Below are 24,993 nucleotides of genomic sequence, written 5' to 3'. Positions count from 1 at the left end.
GCTTCTTCCCACCCCAGTGCTTTTTCAGGAATTTTTAACCACCTTCAACCATGGTACGTTTTCTGCAACTATCTCTCGAAATTGCCTGCGGGGGCCCACGGGCATAAATTTACTTTTGGGGACGTACCTGTGTTTTTGTAGGATCTCTTTGCAAAGCAGCAGACTGCAACCAAAGCCTGCTTTACTTCAACTTCACCCCAAAAAAAAAAAATCAACGTAAAGCAAATCTAAATTATACAGTACTGTGATGTACTCCATTTTGTGTTGCATCTATCACTCAGACAGGGGCGTGGCCAAGCTCGCTGCAATGGTGGCAGTGTTTTGCGGAGGCACATCGCACCCTTTCAGGAGCCCCTCCGCTGGAGGACAAAATGGCGGCCACCCGAGATCTCGCCCGTCATCCCAGCATCCAGGCTCCCTAGAGGGCTCCTGACCCAGCTACCATCTTGCAGGGTCAGCAGGCCAGATTGAGGAGTTTGTGGACGGTCCGCTCCCCAGGCAGCAGGTCATTTTCCTATTATGGGCCACTGAAATAGTGCGCTCACTCGTTGTGATAGAATCACCAATCAGCACATTGGGACAGGCCTGACCGGTACCACATCGATCGTTTCCGTAAATAGGATGCATATTGTCAATGGCCGTTTGTTGGCCTAAAGGCATCTCAGTTAGTTTGCCTTTAACTAAGTGATTTTTCAAGTTTCTATTCCTCCGGAAGGCAAAGATCGGTTTAGGGAGAGTCAGCCAACTATCTCCCAGGTTTAACAAATGCCAGCAGTAATTGATTGTCTGCCTCAATTTTTGGTCCAGATTAGAATGCCGGGTAATGCATACCAGCTTGACATGAGGCTCCCTTTCCTTAGGGATAAACATTGACTCCCGGTTAAAATATCTGGCCCGTTTGAAGGAGTCTTTAATTAATTTCGCTGGGTATCCTCGATAGGCCAGTTTTTGTTTTAAAATATCAGCTTGGGCTAGGAAGTCTTTGATGTCCGAGCAGTTCCTCCGAATACGGAGGAACTGACTGAAAGGGATACTGTCCTGTTGGCAGCGCGGATGTAAGCTGCCATATTGTAGCAGGGTGTTTCTAGCTGTGGGATTGGTGTAAAGAGATACAGATAACTTATCTCCCTGGTGTCCAATCCAGATATCCAAAAATTCAATTTGAATATTGCTGGCATGAACAGTGAACTTCAGATTGATGTTAGCAGCGTTAAGCCACATTATAAATTCATTAAGTGAATCATGGTCCCCCTTCCATATGAAGAAAATGTCATCGATAAATCATGACCAATATCTAACGTCTTCATGGAAGGGGGCCACCTCATTGTAAATATGGATATTTTCGAAATGTCCCATATATTTAGGCACGCTATGCTGGGCGCACAGCTTGCCCCCATACTCACTCCACAGATTTGCTTGAAAAAGGCCCCATTAAATTCAAAGTAATTCTCATATAGTACAAGTGCCAAGCATTGTAGGTTAAATGGGGCATTGCTTACATCTGGTCTAGTCGATAAGATTTCTTCAATCACATGTAGAGCTCCACTTTGAGGAATTTTGGAATAAAGAGATTCCAAATCTAATGTCACTAGGAGTTCTCTGTCCTCCCAATAGGAGGTGCCTTCAATTTTTTCAATAAAGTGGCCAGTATCCTTGACATAGGATTCCAGGTCACTAACCAGGAGTTTCAAGAATCGGTCAATATATTTTGACAGAGGTTCCTCACAGAACCTATTGTCGAAACAATGGGTCTTAGGGGAGGATTTGAGCTGTTTTTATGGGTTTTAGGCACCCCGTAGATGATTGGCATCCGGGAGAACTTGGGGGTTAAGTATTCCGCCTCCTCGTCGCAGATATGACCCATGCTGACTGCCTGTTCAACTAGAGTGAGAACCCTACGTTTTAAAGCATTTTCAGGGTTTATCGCGATTTTCTTATAGTGTTCAGGTGATGCTAGAACTACATTCATTTTCTCTATATATGTAGGGGTATCAAAAATAACAATCCCCCCACCCTTATCGCAGGGTTTGATCGTGAGTAGTCTATCCTCCTTAAGGTTTTTGAGCATGTTCTCCTCATTTCTGGGGAGATTCGAAGAGGGCATTGGTAGATATTTGATAAGTTTGTCAATCTTAGTTGTAACCGCTTTTTCGAATATGCCAACCTCAGGGCCCACAGTCTCAAGATTGGGTGTAAAACTAGACGGGGGCTTCAAACCAGATCGATTTTTGTCTTGCTCAGCGAGGGGTCTTCCCAGAAAGAATGTTTTCAATCTTATTTTTCTGAAAAAGAGTTGTAGATCTTTGATAAATTCAAATTTATTGAAGTTGGTAGTTGGTACAAATGATAGGCCTCTTGATAAGAGCTCAATAGACCCCGGGCCAATTTCTTGTTTGGATAGATTAAAAACTGGTATCCCATTTATGGTTTCCAATATTAATGGTGTCTGGTTTGAATATATATCTGAGGCTGGCCCGGACCCTGATGGTAATTCCTCTGCTGGGGTGTCCGGACTCTGGGGCGAAAGTTGCCCCGACGATTGCCTAAACAACGGTTCTGTAGAGCATTCCTCTCAACATTCATGGCCTGCTGTATCCTGCTAGTGACACATGCCAGTTCGCATATGTGGGCCCTGCAGTGGGCCCTGAAGTTCCAGGGGGAGCAGCATCTGGAATCTCTGTGACATTGTGCAGATCTCAGAGAGAACTGCAATAGACCTGCAGTTGTCGCTAACGAACCGTGATTATATCAGAGGCAGACCCCTCTTCCTTCTAGATGACACAGCAGTGACAGATGCATCACTTATGGGATGGGTCTGCCATCTGGGAGAGGTGGAGATCAGAGGACTCTGGTTTCTTGCCGAATCAGGACTCCACATCAGCATGCTGGAGCTGTGGGCGATCCGATTGGCATTGAAAGCCTTCCTACCCTCCATCAAGGGAAGGCTGGTACAAGTGTTCACGGACAACACCACCACCATGTGGTGCTGCAAGAAACATGGCGGAGTAAAGTCATGGATCCTTGTCAGGAGGCCCTGCTTTTTTGTACATGGCTGGAACAACAAGGCATTTCTGGTGGTTCAACACCTGGCATGTTGCCTAAATGCTAGGGCAGAACAAACTCAGCCATAGATGCCTAGCAAATCACATGGTAGTGTAGTTCCTATATTGCCAATAGGCTCTGCGCATTGGAATAATATACAATACAGACTTGACATAGGACTGAGGTCAGTATGTCTCTATCGAGTATATTAAACTTAATTGTGTGTACCGACGAACTCAGCGGTCACTAGAAACTTTCTTGAATAAACAAGAAGGGATTAGTTTCTGACAACAGCATAAACATGACAACTTTGTTTCCATAGGACTGGAACAAATATATTCAGAGTCGTTGCAAGCATTGATAACTATTTTACTCAGTCAATCGTGCATGCGTTGTTTCTACAGAGTTGCAGAGAAAGAGTGAGTCTTCTTTCTCATGAAAGGGAGGTGAACTGCTACAATCGATGGACAGAATGCAAAGTGTAATGCGTACAGCAAGAATAGTATTATAAAATAATACTGTAATAGCATTGTCTGTTGCTGTGACATGTAAAAATACATACATACATAAATAACACAGGATAACATACTCAACTGGTGCTTCTAAAATACCCTTACCCCAAAGTACCTAACCTAGGTTTAGTACCAGGGAAGAAGCAAGTGCTGCTTAGCATAGGTTTTAGTTCTGCCAAGAATTGCCAAAGGTTTCTCTAGTTTCTAATCCGCTCCATACCTTTAGAATGAAAGAGGTTGGTATCTCTGTCTCTGGACTCGATTTCCCAACACCTCGCAAGGGGAGTCAGAAACACTGGAGCTGGATTCTCGGCAGGAGGATGTCCGCTTCTTTGTCAGTCCGTCAGCTGGAGAGTCGACTTCCTTCGGCACTTGATGTAGCAAGCTGCGTCCGGCAAGTAGGTAGTCGAACTGCACCGAACCACACCGTGCTTTGCCATAGCAAGTGAAGGTATATTCATACCTTGAAGGTGGAATGCGAGCTTTGACGTAAAGTCGGGCATATGAATATCATGGATGAACCCCTAAGGAATAGTTGTTCATGCATAATAAATGAGTTCTTGGAGAAATCAATATTCAAGCAAGGGGAAGTCCCTAACAGCTTAACACCTTCGCTGTGGCTGCAATTCCGCTGCAGCGCTAGGGGGGAGGGGGGCCGCGCGGCACTCCCGTGCTCGTGACGGAACCGCTCCGTCACGAGCCTCGGGCACGCTGTGCTTGTGACGGAGCGGTTCCGTCACGGCCCCGCCCGCTCAATAGAACGAGCCGCGCAGGTGCGCCGAGGGGGCCGTGACGGAACCGCTCCGTCACCAGCACAGCGCGACCGAGGCTGGTGACGGAGCGGTTCCGTCACCAGTAGGGAAGAGGTTAAGAGTCTGGTTTTCCTAGAACTCGTTGTGACGTAGATGAACAGATAGAAGTAGCCATGCCTGTATTTGGGTAGCATGGGCTATGCCTAAATAAGGGCTTGATTTCTATGCCTATATAAGGGCAACGCAAATTGTACCTATATATGGGCATGAATTGGGTAAATCCATTCATAATCTAAAACGCCATACAACAACATATGGCGTCTCCATCTAGAGGTGGAACTAGGTCTCTTTCAGCAGTGGACACAACCTTGATTAGATCTGTTCGCCTCTGCCGAGAACGTGCAATGTCAGCAGTTTTGCGCGCCAGAGATTCCAAGACTGTTCTGGCTTGGAGATGATTATCGTTTTGAGTGGAGCTCAGCCCTCCTGTATGCCTTTCCGCCCATACCACTTCTGCTCAGAGTTCTCAAGAAGATCAGGAACAACCAAGTACAAGTCATTCTTGTGGCTTCGGACAGGGCACGGAGAGCCTGGTATCCCGAGTTTCTGCACATGAGTATCGATCCTCCGATCAGGCTACCCCTTTAAGAGGATCTTCTGTCACAGCAGCAGGGGAAGGTTCTCCACCTGAATCTATCAACTCTGCACCTTCTTGCGTGGAGATTAAGCAGTGGCAGTTGATAGCTTTCGCCCTTCCTCCTGAAGTGTGTCATGTTGTTCTGGCAGCCAGGGGTCCCTCCGCCAAGATGGTATAAACCTGCAGAGGGGAGAAGTTTGTACCATATTATACCTATAAGTCTATTGGCCCTCTTGCTGCTTCTCTTTCTGATAATTTAGTTTTTATTTTGATCCTTGTCCAGCTGGGCTTCACACTGTGCACTCTGAAAGAGTTCCTTTCTGCCCTGTCTGCCTTCTTTCAGCTGCCAGACTAACTCTCATTATTAAGTCTCCCATTGTAAATAGATTCTTCAAAGGTCTTTTACATATCTTCCCACCTTCCCCTTTCATTATGCCTCAGTGAGACCTTAATTTGGTTCTCACTTTTCTGAACTGTACTCCTTTCTAGTTGCTTTATTGTCCCTTCACGCTGCTCACCATTAAAACAGACTTTCTTGTGGCAATTTACATCGGCCAAAAGGGTGAGTGAGCTACAGGCTTTATCATCCAAGCCTCCCTTCCGATCAGTTTTCCTGACAAACTGCTGCTGCGCGCCATGGCCTTTTTCTTGCCGAAAGTAGTAACACCTTTTCATGTGGGCCTATCAGTCACCTTGCCCACATTCTTTGCTCCTCCAAATCTCTCTAAGAAAGAAGGGCGACTCCATCATCTGGATCCCAAAAAAGCATTGTCTACCTTGATCGCACTCGAGTTTTCTGGGTGGACGACCAACTCTTTGTGAGATATGTTGGTGCAAAGAAAGGTCGGCAGTGCAAAAACTGACCATTTCTCATGGGTCGTTTTGTGCATCAAATTCTGCTACGCATTGGCAAAGAAACAGCCTACTGAAGGCTTAAGAGCTCATTCCACCAGAGCGAAGGCTGTGACCACTGCGCTAGCCTGTGGAGCTCCAGTTCTGGATATGTGTCAGGCAGCAACTTGGGCGTCTCTGCACGCGTTTTTTTACCAAGCATTACTGCCTGGGCAGTCTGGCTCGCAGAGACAAGCACTTCGCCCGTTTGGCTCTACAGAACTTCTTAGTTTAAATTTGTCCACAGGCCCCCCACTGGGGATCGTATTGCTTGGGTATCCGTCCTAAAGTAAGGACTCTGCATGGGACTGAAAAGCACAGCTCCTAATGACACCAACATCATATCTAACACACCTCGACTATGTGGAGAGTCCTAGTATGCATGTACTCCCAAGACAATACAACTGATAAGAGGCTATTACATGTGGAGATCACCTCTAATGTACAATCTACTGTCACATTAATGTTAGTCTATTTCAACATGTATTGCATGTATGAACCTATGCTTCTCAGTATCTAAACTATCAAAATCTAATAAACAAATGGAAACAAAACAAATAAAAGTAAGGAATCTGCATCTAGATGTCTCCATCAGATGAACAATTTACTTACCTTCGGTAATGCCTTTTCTGGTAGAGACAATATCTAGCCGCAGATTCCTTACCGACTCACCCATCCTCACTACTGTGTGTACTGATTTCTTGGGTCAGGGCTGATTCCTTTAAGGCCCTAGTTTGGACACTTCATGGCTCCGCGCTTCTTGAATGGAAAGTCGTGAAAAGTGAGTAACGTCAGTGCGCTACGTTGGCACTTCCGGCGCTGATGACCCAATGATTCCATGCGGAGCTGACCGACTACACCGGCTGGCGAGCAGGAGCACTACTCACAAAAAATCTTCTGCATCAAGTCTAACGCCTGTAGAAATTCAAAAGTACAGAATGTGTGGCTCTACCAGATAAGGTCTTACCGAAGGTAAGTAACTTGTGCTTTCTTTCTTCCCTTACAAAAAAATGCCATTAATTAGTCTGGCATGTTGGCAGTTTATGAGTGGCATTAAGGCAATGAATAGTATACGGAACGTATGTCTGCTGAGTTCCTATGTGCTGAAAATTGGTCTTCATGGAAACCGTCTACTGTCAATGTCAAGGAAGGACGTGTATCAAATGAGACCCTAGACTCAATAGTAGGAAGTATATCGCATCATAGTAAGAGATTCAGTCCTGGGCATGTTCAGCAAGTTTGCCACACCTGTTGGTACCTATAATAATATTGCCAAATCCATCATTCTAGAGTCCTCACTACTTGCATACCAGTAGGGAAATTTCTGGGCTCGCTCATAATGAAACTTAAAAGTGCCTCTCAAACAGTTCTTTAAATGGGCATGTGCTTTTAGGTACCTTTCAAAAAGTACCACAATCGGGTGCTTTCTGCCTCAGACACCCAGTAAATAGAATCACAGTACAAAAGGTAGATTAGAATACTAATGTCCGATTTCGGTCCCCCCCTCCCAAAGGTATGTTAACTTTTTGCCTTCTTCCTCTTTGTGAATGTTAAGCTGGTGTCGGGACTAGTTTATTGGAATCTGGACTTAGACTTCTGGTTGACAATCCTGAAAACATCATCAGTCCTATAAACAACCCATGAGGTTCCTGGCTCATGTAAAAGTACAACTCAAAGGGTGGAAATAATGCTTTTAAATTAAAATCAGTGAACAATTTTGGAATTAAAGTTTGATTTTGGAGATTTCTTATCCTTCATAGAAACACTGAAAATGGAGAGGATAAAAAAGAAAACAACACATGGGTGTCTGTTTTACTATCAGATGTTCAGCATTACAGAATAACTGTAGAGAATAACATTACAGAATAACAGCTATTTCAACTAAATTTTCACCTGATGTTTCTGGGACTTTTGCACAACGTGTTAGTCAATAAAAAAAATCACACTTTTGATGGATACGTCTAACTGCAGATTCCTCACCTTGTTAATACTGACAGGCACTAGATTGAATCAGAGAATTTTCTTTAGCAACTCCATTGTGAGTGGTTAAGTGGCGTCATGCAGCTCTGCGTTGGATCCATCCTGCCATAGATGTGACGTCATGGCCTCTACATAGCCACCACATCAGCTCGCTGATATCCGTTCCTTTCTTTCTGCCCCATCCAGTGTGGATCCTGAGTTAGTTTTCTCTTTTTTTTTCAGGCCTGATAGACTTGTTTCTATTTTTTTCTTTCTAGTTTTCAAGGGACATGCCCCATCCTAAAACAACTTTGTGTAAGGATTGCTCTTGTTCCCATGACCAAACTCGGGACCAATCCTCTTCGAGATCCAAGTTATCAGGTAAGTTGAAGAAAAAGAAGCATAGAAATCCAAGCACGTCTACCCTTTGTCCTTTCATTCCCACGAAATCGAGTCTTGCGATGCCGGGGATACATCTAGGCCGCGAACCAGGTCTCCATCTTTGGATCTGGCCCTCATTCTGATGCATGTGAAATAGCAAGGACCCCCTGGTTTTCTAGGAACTTCTAGGGCAGGGTAAAGCAGTATGTAAGTATCTCCCTAGACAGTCTGAATGATACACAAGTATGTCATACAATGGCCTAGTAAATGCAGTGTCAAGCAAACATCACTATTGTAAAAAGTTTATAGATTTATTGTTGATAAAACAGTGTTTTTTTTATAAAAAGGAGATTTATACCAAATGTTTGTATCACAGAATACAGTACATATAATGTTCAGTCATAATGTGCAACATACATAAATCCATATAAAAAACTTAAAAAGCAGTGCATATACAAAGTCTTATTTTTAGAGGGTGTGGCGAGATTAAAAATAATTCCGACGCGCGTTTCTGCGCTATTCCAGCGCCTTCTTCAAGGGAATCGAGCCACAGATTTCTGGGTCTATAGAGGACTATGTCTATTGAGAATTTGAGAATTTTCTTGTCCTTGGAGTTTAGAAATGGACGTGATTTTGAATTTGGAAGATAAAAACTGCCTCGAGAGGTTCTGTGTCAGTTCGAGTCCTTCGTTGGCGTAGTTGAAAAGTATATTTCTATTTTGTATTATGTTGATGGACTGATGCACGTCTTCGATTCTTTTAGAGAATAAATGCCCGTCCGAAATGGTCTTCAGATTAGTGTTTCTGATTCTGCAGGACCGTTAGTGTAAAAAATGGGAGATGATAGATATTCCGTCGGGTATGTTTCTCGTGGCGGTAACGCCTATCCGGACCTCGATATGGTATCGGCTTCATGATAATGAAAACCCTTGCCTGGCCTACAAAAATCCAGTGGGCTCAGCACCTCACCTGCCAACAGCCTACACTCCCCTATTCCAGCTCCAGCCATGGAAGAGTCTGCCTCATTTGCAGTGGTGATTAGGAGGGCAGTAGAGGTCAAAACCAACATCCTTACAGAGGTACTGTAGGAAGCTGACTCGTTATATAGTGTATCAACAAAAGATATACTGCGCAAGGATTCCAGGTATTCCCTTATAAGCAGACAGGGGCTTGCTCTAGCAATCTCAAGATGCTCTTCTAGGGGTTAGTGTGGTCGAGCAGACTTAGGCTCATCAGAGAGGAATGTTAGACATCTGCAAATACACACATTAGTCAATAAGTGATGCACACAACTTATAAGGCGATCCACACCAATTTATAAAAATAACACGTATCTTTAAATATGTTTGGGCACCAGAATCAGTACAATCATGTAAGTACGTTTTGCAAGAGAAATACTTTAGATTTTAAAAAGTTGAGCCTGCTACATGGGAGTCCTGGGTCTTTGTTGAAAGTAGGCAGTACTCCCAGGCTGTAGGAGGCATGACAGCTGCAGGAAGAGACTACTCTGGCGCACATTCAACCGGAACATCGGATCTGTTTTTCTGGTGCCAGGGGAAAATATTGATTTTAGGGGGGTAGGGGAGTGTAGGGTAGGTGTAGTCGCCAATGGGCTACTTACACCTGGGGTCACTATGCCCCCTATATGACCACTTTCTGTGGGAAGTGAGCACAACCCTGTCCCAGAGTTCCTAAGTTTGCCATCATCAAGATGGCCAACTCTGAAAATTGTACTCACTTCAAGTAGCTCACCTTAGGAGTGGCAATAGCCTGACGGTCATGCCTACTTGACCATCTAATGTTCCCACCTGTCCATGTGCCAAAGGGGTCTGGACAAAGGGGGGAGGCATCTTCCCCTGTGAGGAATGCCAGATTTGCCTACCAAATCGGTGGGCTCTTTGATGCTCCCATTTCCTTAAAATACTAATCTTCAGGGCATCCTGTGGGGGGAGGGGAGGGTGTAATCACCCTCTGCCCGAGCAGGCTTTGTTTCTGACCTCCTGAGAGCTAAGTCCCTCCCCTTAGGGGGTTGGAAACTTGTCTCTGGTTGCAGACTGGCGAAAACCAGTCAGCCAGTAGTTGGTAGTTTTCAGGGGGCATCTCTAAGGTGCCCTCTGGGTGCATGTATTAATAAACCCATCACTGGCATCAGTGTGGGCTTATTAATACGATATGTTTGGTAACAAACATCCATATTTTCAGTGAAACCATCATGTAGCTGGGGAACTCATTTTCAGTAGTGTCCAGCACATGCTTTTAAACTGGCTTCCCTGATTACTTGTACTGGAGGTAATGGAATTGACCAGCACAGGGGCATATCTGATCATGCAGGTCTTCACATGTAATATAATGCACCCTGCCTTAGCACTGTAAGGCCTGCTGTAGGGGTGGCTTACATATATTACATGCAGTGTTAGGCGACATGGCACACAAGCGCGTGCTATATTGTGTTTCCACTTTTTAGAGCACCTTGTCACACAGCTAGCAGTGGCAGTCTGTGAGTTTGGTGCTGGGTCCCTTAGAGTGGAACAAGATATGCTGCAGCTCTTAGAGACCCTCTTTAGTACCAATGAGCTAGGTACCAGAGGTACCACTTACTAGAGACTTACAGAGATGCTAAAGGCCTGTCCACTTAGGGATCAAAGGATCAGTAGTCTTGTTTTGGGGGAAAGAAGTGGCACTGGGGACCTGGTTAGCAGGGATCCAGTGCACGTCAGTCAAATTGCCATCAAATACCAGGCAAAAAGGGAAGGGGGGGGGACTACTTCAACAAGAACCCAGTTTCCTACAGGTACTACAACCAGGACAGACTACACTTGAGCCTCCCTTGCCATCTAATAAGACTGACACACTGCTGAGCATCTGGGCAAAACCAGGATCTTGCCCACCAGTGATTAACCAGATAGTGAGGAGACACACACCTGCTCCAGATAATCTTGCCTTTCTCCATCAACACCATACACCAGAAAGCCGGATAGTTCTGGTGTCTAAGAACAGGCTGGCCCCAAATGTGTTCCAGACCAGGATAAAGAATCAAAACTCATGGAAACATGTACAAATTACAAGTACTCCTTTGCTAGCCTTGCCCTCCTTTTATTGAAGTCAAGTTGCCTCATGGGTAGATAATCGCTTGTGTTGTGGAACATGGTGGTGGAGATCTTGCCAGCAGTCCCAGAAGACGTCTGGGTCAACCTCCAGCACATCATTCAGAATGGGCAGGACACTGCAAAATATTACATTTGCACGGCCCTGGACACTACGAACTGCTTTGGTAAGGCAGTTGTGACAAGTGTGGTGCTTCGCCACCCCACTTAGATCAATCCAGCTGCATTTTCTAGTGATGTCCAATAATCCCTGATGATTGTGCTATTTGATGGGGCACATCTCTCCAAGGAGAGCAAGGCAACAGCGAGCACCCTTGGGCTAGCAGCAATTTTTCAATAGTTTCCTGAAACATTTCGCCCCTTAAAGGCTTAGGAAGGGGATTTCAGCAGAGGCCAAGTCAGACCTTGCCTCAGCAGCAGCAGCAAGGCTGCCGAGCCTTTTGAGGCAGAGGCGGGGGATCTGACCACTATTTTCCAGACCTTCAGGGGCAACAAACTACTCAAACCCCTGCCCGCCCTCTGCAGCAGTTAGTCTAGAATAAGCTCCCTTTGGGGTATTCTTTAGGCATTCCAATCAGACACACATATCACACATACCACTCAAATCACAGCGGGTCAGTTCTACAGTTGCCAGAAAGTCAGCTATGAAATCTATATATAAAAAAAAAAAATCAATTAATTAGGTTGGATCAAACACATATATACATTAATATCATTTATCATTAAAAACACAATTTGTGAATGTCACATCAAAATCCACAATAGATAAGTCATATACAAAATGTAAATAAAACTATATTCAAAACTGTGTAATCACATTCATATGATTAATATTTTTCGTCACAACATCTTATACATGTATGGTACAGTGCACATTAAATGTCATAAGAACCTATTTTTCTACGAGTAGGCCAAAAGCAAGGCGTTTCGGAGGGTTACACAGGTCCAACCTCCTTCTTCAGGCTTCCTAATAATTTTTTCCGACAATGTTATCAATGTTCCGTATTCTTTTTTGGATATCAGTAGTCCAATCTTGGCATTACTGGCATTTCCGGGATAGAAGAATCTCCTGCTCATACGCCAAGATCAACGATCTTGTAGGTGGACCCCTCTCTCTTTTTTAGAGACGCCCTCTGCAGCCACCACACGGCTGCCAAAGTTTGCCACTAGTAGCGCATGATCTCCTGGTAGAAGATTGGATCATCTTTTACATCCACAAATGGCTGGGCTTTAGATCAGATCAGTTGCTCCAAATCGTACAAAATGGATATTCCCTCCCCTTCCTTTTCACTACTCTGTATGTACCTCCTACACCGCTACACCTCTTGGAGGACCACTTGTCCATTCTGCAAGCAAAAGTTCAGGCTCTCTTGGCAATGGGAGCTGTAAAGAGGATTCTGGTATGGGAGGTAGAGGCTGGTTATTATTCCTGTTACTTCCTGGTGCCGAAGAAGGAACCCAGTCTTGGACATTTGCAAGGCGACTGCGTGGGCGTCATGAACCAGTACTACCTAGATAATCCGTTCTTGAAGAAAGTGCATGTTGCCCATTCTATCCTGCAGGATTTCCTGGTCTTCACACAGACCCACCACTTGGGGATGTACTGCTTTAGTATCTGTTCACGAGGTGAGGACTTTGCAGTTAGAAGTATCCATCTGAAGAACAATTTAATTGCCTTCTGTAATGCACTTACTGGTGGATGCTCCATCTAATTGCAGATTCCTCACTGACCCACCCACTTCCCCATTTTGTGGAATGGACTCTTAATTGTCCATGATAAGGTTCCAATTTAGAAATCTGTCAACTGACATAATCTGATTATGTAGGCTTGGGATGGAACTGATACTGAGCCGCACAAAGCAAACTACTGATGTGGGAGGGCATTACTGAAGAACATTTTCCAGATCTACATTGTCACCTGGAGGTATTCACAAGATGAAGACTCACCAGTTAGAATATCCACCAGAATGAGCGTTACCGAAGGTAAGTAACTTGTTCTTAATGACTGAATCAGGTTTCTGTTCTATCCCTCTGAAAACTCTCATTTTTTACAATTTTCTTTTGTGTTATGCTGTTAGGGAGACTCCTTGTCTTTCATCTCCTTAAAGAGTCAGTTAATCTGTAATGCATTTGCTATCAGATCTAGCTCCATTAATGGTCATCTTCTGTCTTTACAGCAAGCAGGGCCTGAACTTGGGTAACCATTCACCTAGGAGAAAACATATAAAGTAGTAGCTGGAAAGTGTGATGAGCTTGGATTGGCTAGGAGCACTTTTAATAGCATTGGATTAAGCAGAGGAATTCTCATGGTTCATTGTCAGTTGGGCCTGAGACTGCCCGGTGTCTTAGGTTTTACGGGGTAAAGGTTGCTAGTTCCTCTTTGCTTGTGTTTCACTGCCTCGCGTTTGCTGGATAATGTATGTGCTTCTGGCACAGAATTTGCCTGCTTGCTTGGTCAGCAGTGGAAGGCTCTCTGTCCCTCTCAGAACTTTTGCAGCTGAAGATCCTGACAAGAACACAAGTCTCTGGGATTGGTGCTGATTAGGACAGTCTTCAGTGGAGCATGCTTACTCTAACTAGCCTCCCTCATCAGCTTTAATGTTGCACTCGGTCAGGTAGCACCCAAGCGCTACCTGTACCCGTCTTCGTTAGCAATGCCACTTTCTACCTTGCTTCACGGTTACCCTGAGGACCGTGGTAAGCCATTGGTGCTCTTCCTCAGCCCCCAGTTGGCTGCAGAGCTCTGGGGGCAGAGGCATGGGATAGTGGCACAAGATACTTGGCATAGTAAGTATCCTTGGCATGAGGCTGCCACCCTTAGCACAGTGCTGGAGCTAGCATTCTGAGTAATATGGGAAATACTATGAGCGCTCACGGCACGGCAGCACCCATATGATGTGGTATTTCCCATAATGGTGATAAGTATTAACAGGTTGTAGACATCCGTGGCATGGTGAGCGACACTTCTAGCTATAGCACAGGTATCATGATTGTAAATGTTGGGAGCATTATTGGCTTACTGTGAGCATCCATTTGCTTGCACCGCTAGTCAAATGCCTCCAGGCTATGTAAACTTTACTAACATGCTCTGTCCACGGCCCCAGCTTGTACTCATCCATGGGCGTATCCACAGGCACTCGTGCAATCATCTACCCATGCATTCATCCTTGCATTTATTCATCTGGCTACTCGCCTATCTATTCATCCTTAGTATAGAGTCCTCACTCATCCATCAATCCATGGTATTGATTATTCACTCATCCAATCATAGTTAATTCCACTGAATTGCATTAATTTAGCCCATCCTCACAAACATATACACAAATTACCCAGCCTATGAAGAAGCATGTTCCCTAAAAGGAAAAAAGCCAGGCATGATGGCTTTTTAAATGTGTTTCTTTTTCTGCCCCGGGTCTATTTTTGCATGTAAAAGCCAGCCTAGCAATTTTTCGCATTTTATTTACCTCTATGGCGCCAGCACGCCAGGCTTCATTGATTTCTGTAGTGTGTGGCAAGAATGCTTCCATTCGCGAACTTGGGCTAAAGGTGCGAGTGTATGGAGATAAAACGCGAAAGAATCCACTATTGAACCCTGTTTGGCTAGGCCCTGTAATGTAGCACAATCTGGAGGTTCACATGACGTTTCCTACTCATATCAAGTCAGATTGGGCTCGTCATCTGTTTGTTTTGTTTTCACTTACTCATTTTAATGTTTGCTAACATTTGATAGGTGGAGGAATCCGAAGTGGACACGGCAAAGGAGGCGTTGTTCAGTCGACATCCGGAGATGGCCAGCTGGCCTAAAGACCACGAGTGGTTCTTTGCCAAGCTGAATATAACCAACATCTGGGTCTTGGACTACTTTGGCGGCATGAAAAACGTCACGATAGACGACTACTTCAATGTGAAGCCTTAATGAATGCAAGTATTTTCTTTTCTTTTTTTAATTTATTTCGTGTCATTGAGACCAGCCTCACTAAATTTATTGGAGATCAGTTTGATTCTCTTTTGATACTTCCACTTTGATTTCTCATTTTGTCATGTTGTAGCCTAGCATTTTGTATTTCTTGTAAGTTTCACTTTCAGATGCCTCCTTCAGGAGATGATGGAGGGTCTAGAAATCTTAGGTAGGATGTGAAGGGAGACCATGTTCACTCTATACAAAATTGCCATCCACTTCTAAAAAAGGGCAGTGAGTCAAGGGATTTGGCATCCACCTATCCCACCAAACCGGAGTATTTCCAACTAAACGACCTCAAATGTAATGCCTGAAGCAGGGTCTCTGCTCTCCTCAACGTAGCCATATGCGTCTGGGTAACTTGGTGACTATTGGATGGTGGGAGGAAGTGCCATGGAAATGAAGTCCATCATATAGCCAGAGTTGGTACTGACAAGAGCCAATCGGAAGACTCTGTTTGCCTCTGCCGAAAGTAGTGGAATCAAGTTTGGGGACGTCTGGCACCTGCAATGATGAAAGACAAGCAGCCACAGGGACAGTAGTTTAGCCAAACAAACTCCACTTCCTAAATCTCCAGTCTGGGAGGGAGAGCAGCAGACCTTATAATATTTTCTAGGGTACCGATGGATGCGCAGTATGTGGACACAACTAGCTAAATCCATTGGGGAAGAAAGAAATAGGATCAGAGTGGGGTCTATGTCAGAAATTAGAGGGCAGAGTGACCGCCATGCAGAAAGAAGTGAATAAGGTAACTCGGAGAGTCAGTGAGCTCAGTCGCACATGTATTGATAAACTGGGAGGCTTCCATAAAACATCCAATGGCAAATATACCCAACTGATCCAGAGACCGTGTTGGAGTGTTTGCTGCCCACTATTGAAGGTTTTTAGAGTGCTGGTGGAAGGACAGTGACTCAGGAAGCAAACGCCAATCAGAGTTGTGTTTAAAACTCACTATTCATCAAAGGTGCGGGGGTTCTTTGGCTTTAATCTCTGGCATGGTAGATGAAGCGTCAAGTGGATCATACAGTTCACACAGTTAAACAGCCGTGAGTGAGCCAGCTATGACACTTTCCTATAAGGGTGTCACAAGCCGAACATGAGTTGGGGGAGGATATCTTTTTTGGATCTTGGGAAGATTATGATGGATAGGGAATGCAGAAGGGAAGAGTTGAGTGTAATTTAAAGTCAGATAAGTGCAAACCCACAACTAATTTAGGGGACCAAAGAGAATCGATTAGATTATTGATATAAGGATACCAAACAACCCAGCCAAAAGACATTTGATGCAATCTTATGGTGCAGATCTACAGGAGATGTCCGTCAGAGCAATAATATAGCATATTGCGCAAGAGGTGGAGAGGCAGACGCTTTGGCCACATACTTCATTCTTTCAAGTGGGTTGACAGTGTGGCCAATGGCAGGAGGTCCTTGTAGATTTGGAAAATTCGGAATAGAACATGTGCAAAGGTTTGTATTAGTGAGACGCAAGTTCAATAATGGGTTCATTAGCTTAGTGAAATTCTAAAATTGAAGACCAATCTATATCCCTAAAATTATGAAACGCCATGATCTCCAGGTTAACAGATTATCTAGGGTGGGAATTTGATCAACATCATTGACAAAACTTACGTAGATTGTTCTAAATATTGAGGCCATGATCACTGGCTTCCCGGTTGCTAAATAGAACACGAGAATAGAAGAAGAGGTGTGGCACAGCGGCCAGGGTGCTTGACTCCGGACCACGGGGTTCACGGTTTGATCCTCGGCTCCGGCGACAGCTCAGCTCAGCACCATGTGACTCTGGGAAATAGCTTGCTTAATCGTCCCGATGGCCCCCAGCACCTTGACTATACAAGACACATGAAGGGGCGGTTCCCAGAATAGAGAGGAATAAAGATTTTTGAACTCTACAGGAAAAGCACAAAAGGAAGACGAAATGAAACTGATGAGAATGAGAAACCACGCTCAAGAATTAGTCCAGAAATCTGTTTTGAAGGTCTCCCAGATTAACAGCATTAAGTCGCGGTTCAGAGAAAAGCGGCTTCCAAATGAAGTCTGTGCGCTCAGGAATAATGTAGCACCTCAAGCTGGCGATAGAATAAGCCCTCAGAACGATAGTTTGATGACAAAGGCAATGAAGGGGACAGCAAGATGCTCGAGAACAAAAGTTCACGGAGGCATGGCAGGATAGGCAGCTTGAAAAAAGGCAATAGTCCTCCCTGGGGGTAGAAAACAACGGCGGGACCCCTCGGCTTCACAGACCGGATGCGGTCATTTCGTCTTACTTGAATTGGGGCCTTGACGAAACCTTGAGTGTTTTCTAGAGGGCTGAAACCAGTTGCCACTTGCCACCCATGTCTTCATAGAGGGCTCTTCCGCAGACAGACTATAGGATAAGTTTTGCCAGCCATGATTATAACTAGGACTCCTTCCCAGGATTGGGTTGTTGGATCTTGAGAGACCACGTTTATCCATATTACCTATACTTTGCGCCCTGATGAAGGAAGCTTGTACTGGCACTGTTCCAAAACGCGCGTCGGCGCTTTTCTTGAATGTTCTTGTTTGAATGTGAATGTGTATATTGGTATGGGTATGAATTCTTGGTTTGATTGGACGAGTGAGTGAATTGTGTGCCAACATTTTTTATGCTCTTTTTTTGTCCTGTGGCTGCTTCCATGTGTTTTTTATGATACTTTCAAACAAAATTATGAATAAGAAATGTTTTGTATATTAATGTATTTACTTGAACTGATATATTTTTTTATGTTAATAAAAAGAAATATTTGATATGATTTCATTGGTTCCTTTTGGGCTTTTCCTGTAGAGTTCAAAAATCTTTACTCCTCTCTATTCTGGGAACCGCCCCTTCATGTGTCTTGTATAATTATCTCGCCCTGGCGGGTTGTTCCCCTCTTAGCTCCACTAGTATTCAGGGCCCCTCTTATGTTCTTATATTGTTCCCCGGCACCTTGACACCCTCGGGTACGTGTGTGCTTTACAAATACTTATTTAATTTCGACTGGAAACTGGAGATTCATGGTAAGAGAGAAGTTTTGGATGTGGGTCTTGTTTCTGAATAGAGTACCTCCCAACAGAGTCTGACTCTTCAGAAATAGAGCTGTACTGCATATCAAGGGTCTAAACTTTTGCTAATGGCATACTTTTTATTTCTTGAAATCTTAACATGCAAAATTCGCCCCTGCCTACCCCCGCAATGCCAAGAGCATGAAGTCCGAAGCGCTGGCTGACATTGGCATATGAAGAATCATTCAAAGAGGAGAAGTTGGGAACCATATAAGATAGTGAAACAGGGCTGAATCTTCCTTGGACCCACAAATTCAGTGGGGTGAAAGCAGCATGTTTTTCTCTAAGATTGATTAGGGATCATTTTCTGCTTTGGAGGTTCCAACATGGTGCTCTTCAAACTGGTTATTCGAATGGAGCCTACCTAGGAAGCCATGCATCTCTCTTTACTCGCACATGGCTGCAGCTTACTTACTACTGTATGATTGGACAAATGGTCCCTTAAACCCCTGCATCTAGAACATCTTAGTAGTTGCTTATTAGACAGAGAATTACTTTTGAGGTGCTCGACTTTTTTCACAGGAAAATGCGCAGTGATATCCCACAAAGAGTAATATTCCACTGAAAATCCTGGACAAACAGGAAAATTCCCTGTCCTCTTTCAAGATGGAGCCTGATTCCCTGTGACACATTAACTGATCAGTATGACTTGCCTGTAGGGCAATTCTTGACACATCGGTGCATCCTGGTGGCACTGACCTCCACATTGGACATCATTGACACCTTACCACCCTCACACTCACTACCACAAACACTTTTCACTGTAGGCAAGCAGTAAGCTATTTTCCTGGCTTGTTGGAGCGATTCCGAATCGAAAAAAACGAATATTTTATCAAAGCCCCGATCCACATAAGACAAATACCCTGGGTGGTCTCTCACCCAGAAAGAATGGGACATAACCATCTCGCTCCAACACGGTTCCACGAAATGCTCGGTTCCAATGCATGCAGTTCAGCATACTCATGGAGCATACTTGACACGTGCATGTCGCCAAACAATATACAATATGGCTAATTCCGACCGTCTCTGCTGCTTTGCTCCCACTGCAAGCAAGGTACACATTCTGGACCTCCCCCATTATATCCCCCTGCTGAAATGAAGCCTGTATCACATTGACCGCAGTGACAGAACGACAAGACCTTTTTACCCTGTAGAGTTACCTTTTAGGCCTATTCACGTGCCCGCCCTAAGACAGAAGGGATGACTAGCAGGTTCCTAGAGCTCGCACCTTCATTAGTTCTGCGCCCTATTACCATGAAATGGCAATCTCCTTCTCCCATGCATGCTTCTCACTGGCGCGCACTAGTACTCCAGAGGGTAAGACGGAGGCGAAGGCTCTCCACATGGAGGAGGCTAGAATACTCCCGAAACTCCCCATCGCAGCACAGTGGGATGAAGTAACACTTGTCTTCTGAGAACACACTAAAAATGACAGCAGACTCCCTTGAACGACCGGGATGCCACATAATTAAATAGATTGGTCCACTTCCTCGTTCTACCCATTGGGGTATACAGGACTCCGCCCGCTAGACCTCTCACTCCCTCCTGGTGCTCCATACCGGTCCAGGTAGACCATTGGAAGCCCTAACATTACACTGAGATCAGGGGCTAGAGGTTCATCAGACACATGCCCTCACTGGAATTTACACGCACTTACTCGATGTCGCCCTCAACAAAATTAATCACCTGAATCATCATACCAGTCCTTTAGTTTTTTAGCTTTCTATTTTCTTTACACTGTTACCATCAAGGTTGATAATGATGTGCAAATTAACATGGACACAATTTGATGACTTGATTACCCTGCTGTTAACTCTTTGAAGTCAGTATAGAAGACAGCTTATCCGAATTGCAATCATGTGAACTCATACCCAAATGGCTGAAAACATCTTCATGTATGTACTATATATTGTTCATTAATAGCTTGCAATATATATATTTGTTTAATGTAAACATTCCCTGTCCAAGTGGAGGAAGAGCATTCCTGATGCAGATCAGTAATGGAGCGGAATTCTTTCCCAGTAGAGATTATGGCAGTCAAAGATCAGCTAGTTTTCAAGAAAGATTAGAAAACGTTCTTATTCCCACACTAAACGTCCCATTTGGCCATGTCTAGCCAAACTGCCCATGGAATTACAGTAGCTGATGTTTGCCATTTCTGTTTAGTGCTAGAAATAACCTCTGGAGCTGAAGATTATTATATGCTCTAAAAGTAAAATAAAACAATATAACAAACACTGGCGCTAAAAATCATCTAAATCTTTTGCAGAGTGTTTCCCAGGACTATAAATCTACATATGGAAACCATCTTCATCCCTTCAGATTTGGAGACTATATCTTCCTGTTTTGTAGTACTGGGGTTTTCTGATGCAAAATAAACTAAATTAACGATATTGAATCTTACCAAACAAGTGGCTGTGGGTCTTGTCAGTAGTGCTTGAAATTAACATTTAAGATGTTCTCATTTATTAAAATGCTGGTTTATATAAAAGTCTTTCAAATAAAGCCTTGGTAAGGAAAGCACTGTTTTTGTATTCAAAGGCGAGATGGTCTAAATGCATATTCAGTTCCAATTTTGAAATCGCAGTAGTGCAATACCTCCTTTAAATAAAAAAAGTTTGCCCATTTATGTACCTATTAAACGTTCTTGCATAACAGTTTATTCTGGCAAGAATTCTTAAATGTAGTACGTTGCATGTGAAGAATTCTTCACTAAAGTCATTTTATAAGATGCCAAGGATGCGTCAAGTAAATATGTACTTTGACTAACAATTTTTTGTATAACATGATGTAAACTCACCTGTTTGTTCCAATATTTTACACTGCCCTTTCAATGTTTACCACTGTTCTTGATATATTTTCAGCTATCTGCTGTAAGTGCTTTGAACAAGAGCCCTTCTTTCCACCAAACCGGATTGAATCTGAAAGGGAAACTGTCTGTATTTAAACCATAGCTGACAAGTTTACAATTTGGTTATATATGACGTTTCTCATTTTCACTATGCTTGTGTGTGACATTTCAATTCCTTTAATGAGAAGTGTTGTACCCCTTTATTGTGGGTAAAACAAAGTGCCAATTCAAACAATGGAAAATTCAAAAATTACCATTTCGTGTGCAATATTAGGGCCTAGAAATGGACTTAAAACAGAGTCTGCTTCCACATCCTGGATATAGGTTTTCTATCTTTGTTTGAAGACCGTGTAATAGGAAGGTAATCTAGATAGGAGGGGTGAAGCAGCTGCTGCTGAGATTATTGTGCAACTTCACTTTTGCCAGTTTACGTGGACAGTGGGAGGAGCTTGCAAAGAATTACTTTTGTCTTTGAGTCCAGAATCATCAGAGGGAGTTTCCCCAACAGTTTGGGAAATGCTCAGGAAAGATGGGGCATTGGTTGAGTGAGACATGGGTTCCTGAATAAAAGAAGAGACACAACAGAGGCCCTGAACTTTCTCCAACTACTGGCAGCCATGAGATATGGTGAGCTCTGATTGTCCTCCAACTTGCACCGACCGAGCACAGACGCTGCCTGACTGGTCTCACTGTGCAGGGCACCGGTCAGCCGAAGGTTTGAGATCCGTGAGGACTAATATCTTATCAATAATTTAAGAAATGTATCTGAACCTGCCAGAAAAACTCACAGGAGTATTTTGTTATGTTTCTGAAAGTTAGGAGAAGGCATCCTGGAGAACAAAGTGAGTATTAAAAAATAAAGCAGTTCTCGTATCTCAAATATTGAATCAGGACTCTTAGCTTCATCTCACCTTCTGCAAACTAAAACCTAATTCCACAGATTGAGCAGGACAGGAATACAGGACGGGTTACTTTCTTTCTTTATACTCTCCATCTTGGCTATCACAGCAAAATGTGTGTATGGTGCCTCTAGCCGCTCCCCAGCATTCAGCCGGTGACCGCTCATACTGACTGCAGATGGTGGGCTGCTTCAAGAAAGGATGGAAGGTGCACTTGCAAAGAGGTAATAACTAGGCCTGGGCGGTAAATTCCATTCCGCTCGCATAATTTGGGTGATTTTGGGCTCCGCGAAGAAAGCGAAATTGCCGAAAATTCTGCGTTCCGCGACTTCGTGAAATTTTTTGCTTGTTTGCGTTCTCAAATGCATGTTTGCGAGATATTTCCTCCTGAGCATGCAAACCGCGATTGCGAAAAGTAAAAAAGCATCGCGAACAAGCAATTCTACGTGTTCGCTGAGATTTTTACAGTTTTGCGGAGATTTGCGTAACGTGATTACGCAAATTCCGCCACCCCTAGCCACACCAGAAAACCCCTCTCCTCGACCCAAAACAAACTACAGAGGCAGCAGCATTGGATCTGCGTTCCTGGACCTGGCAAGTTGCTTGGGCTGGAGCATCACACGCCACAGCAGGCTGCGCTCACAGGATCTTTTACATTGTGTGCAGTAATGCAGAATAAGTGCCAGCATGTGTTACTCTAACCCCTCATGAGTGACGCTGGACAGCGCTGTTAAACAGGCCTTGTTTACATGAGTGAAACTCGTACAGAATTCAGTCTTGCCCATAGAAAGACGAACTCACAACTGTTGAAGGCTTTTTTTTAATCCATACTAATCCGGTTAATTGAGAGCCCATTGGTAGCAGCTCATCAACTAAAGTTGCTACCAGGTGAGTCTGAAAAGGTCATGCGCTACTGTAAACACTACTGTTCATCTGAAAGGATCTGAGACCATATGTCCTCGAGCTGCCGTGCCAACAGGTTAGCAAATATATCTTTTATATGGATCCAAATATCCCACAACTTCTTGCATCGTTCCTTTTTCATTATGCACTTCTAGATGTTTCTCAATGGTTAAGCAGGTGAACAGGAGAGCTGTAGAGTTACAACATTCTAGAAAAGCAGTTGGGCACGGGTACCAGCGCAGGTTTTCTAAGGAAAATCCGTGATGGCGAAGAGTCAAGTCAAAGACACACTTGTGAACTCTGGAATATCCTTGATTAGTTTACTTTTTTTCCATATTGATTTACATTTATGTAGTCAGGTAGATCCTTTTCAGAAATAGCGGCGAAGCCCATGGTTAACAGAATAGAAGAGGAAGAGCCCAAAGGAGGGAACAAGAACATGGATGCGACCCACAAAGGACCCCCCAACAAGTGGCAAGGGAAGCCGGGAACGCTAGGAAAGCAGACGAAAGGAAGTAAGAAATCTGAAAGAGACACGTTAGTATTAGATTCCTTACCTTAGAATATCCCCAGGCGTCAGACTGGATCCGGAAACTTTTGCGTAGCAGTACCCTTGCGCGTCGGTAGGCGTCGTCTGCGGCTCCGCGTCCGTCGTCGGCGTCGTCGGCGTCGTGGGCGCCGTGATGACGTCGTCGGAGTACTTAGAAGCCGCCTCCGCGTGCTGACGTCAGTTCTTCTTTTTTCCGCGCCAGCAAGCGCAGATCTGGAATAAGCAGTAACCCTAGTCAATTTTTGACTAACTTTTTGATCACTTTTTGATTGTATTTCGAGTCTCTCGACTCCGAACGGTGCCGTAGGGATGCCCGGTTTAAAGCATTGTGACGATTGCGACCGCCTGATGTCGGTCACGGATCCTCACCGCGTCTGTTTTATCTTGTCTGGGCGTCGACCACGACGACAAGGCCTGCTCCGACTGCCGGGCCCTCTCTTCGAAAGCCAGGCGGGAGCGGTCCCGCAGGCGACTCGAACTCCGGCAGTCGGTCCCGCGCCGCGAGAGGTCCCGATCCCATGAGAGGTCGAGGGACAGGTCGCGGGCTCGGAGCCACCACAGCTCCGAGGGTAGGCCGCACTCCTCCGGGTCGAAGTCGTCGTCAGGTAAGAGGCACAAGAAGTCCAAGCGGCATCATCGCTCCTCGGACTCCCCCCGACGCTCGCACGATGCGGCCGGCGGTTCGGGTGACACCACCCACGCGGCTCCGTCGGAGCCGCGGGCGCCGCGTGCAGCTCCACACCCTCCGGTCCCTGGGCTGAACGCGACGCAGGAGGAGATCGAGCGCTTCCTCATGGTCATGAGGAAACTCTCTCCTCCGATGGGCTCCGCGGCGCCTTCGGGCCCAGCGGACCCGTCGGGGCCTAGCGGGTCGGCGGCTCCGGCCCCGACGCCGTCGGGTGCTTCGGCCCCGACGCCTTCGGGCCCGGCGCCGCAGGTCCCCTCTATCCCGATGCCGCCGGCGCCTTCGGGCCCGGCGCCGGGGGGTTCGGTTGTCCCGGCGCCGCCAGTGCCTTCGGGCCCGGCGGCGCAGGACCTCCTTCGGGATCTGGTTCGTCGCCGGTGGACCTTACGACCTCCCCGGCGTCGGACCCGCAGGTGTCGCCTCCGGCGCCGTCCTCGGGCGGCGCCGTCCCCGGTTCTACATACGTTCCTGTTCCGGCGCCAGGACGGCCCCGATGGGCGCCGCTCCAGACGTCTTTTGGTGACTTTCACTTTTATGAACAGGTCCCATTAGTTGAGAACCCTGAATTTCAGGAGATGGGTGATGAAGAGGACTGGGAGGGGTCTGAGGACCCTCTGACCAGAGAGTGTCAGTCTCAAGAGGACTGGACAGGAGACCTTGGGGAGGCCAGTGGCCTGGACACCTCTCCAGACACTGGTTTTGTCTCCCCTCCTACCGTGGCTTCGGAGGAGGGGGCAACCTATAGTGTGGTGCTGATAAGGGCTGCCAAGGCATTGGGCCTTGAG

The 24,993-nt window shown here is 45.3% G+C and overlaps 1 protein-coding gene across 1 annotated transcript in view; it reads left to right on the top strand.

The window, feature by feature from the left end:
* Nucleotides 1-24,993, top strand: part of CREG1 (cellular repressor of E1A stimulated genes 1) — a 115,960-nt gene that overhangs the window by 70,200 nt on the left and 20,767 nt on the right. Inside the window, exon 3 of the mRNA XM_078656701.1 lies at nucleotides 15,009-15,199. Within this exon, the coding sequence (XP_078512827.1) occupies nucleotides 15,009-15,194 (186 nt within the window). The 3' untranslated portion in view covers nucleotides 15,195-15,199. The remainder of the gene's footprint in view (nucleotides 1-15,008; nucleotides 15,200-24,993) is intronic.

The sequence above is a fragment of the Lissotriton helveticus genome, chromosome 8 (genome assembly GCF_964261635.1).
Source record: "Lissotriton helveticus chromosome 8, aLisHel1.1, whole genome shotgun sequence".
Taxonomy (NCBI): domain Eukaryota; kingdom Metazoa; phylum Chordata; class Amphibia; order Caudata; family Salamandridae; genus Lissotriton; species Lissotriton helveticus.
This window is presented reverse-complemented; position numbering and strand designations above follow the sequence as displayed.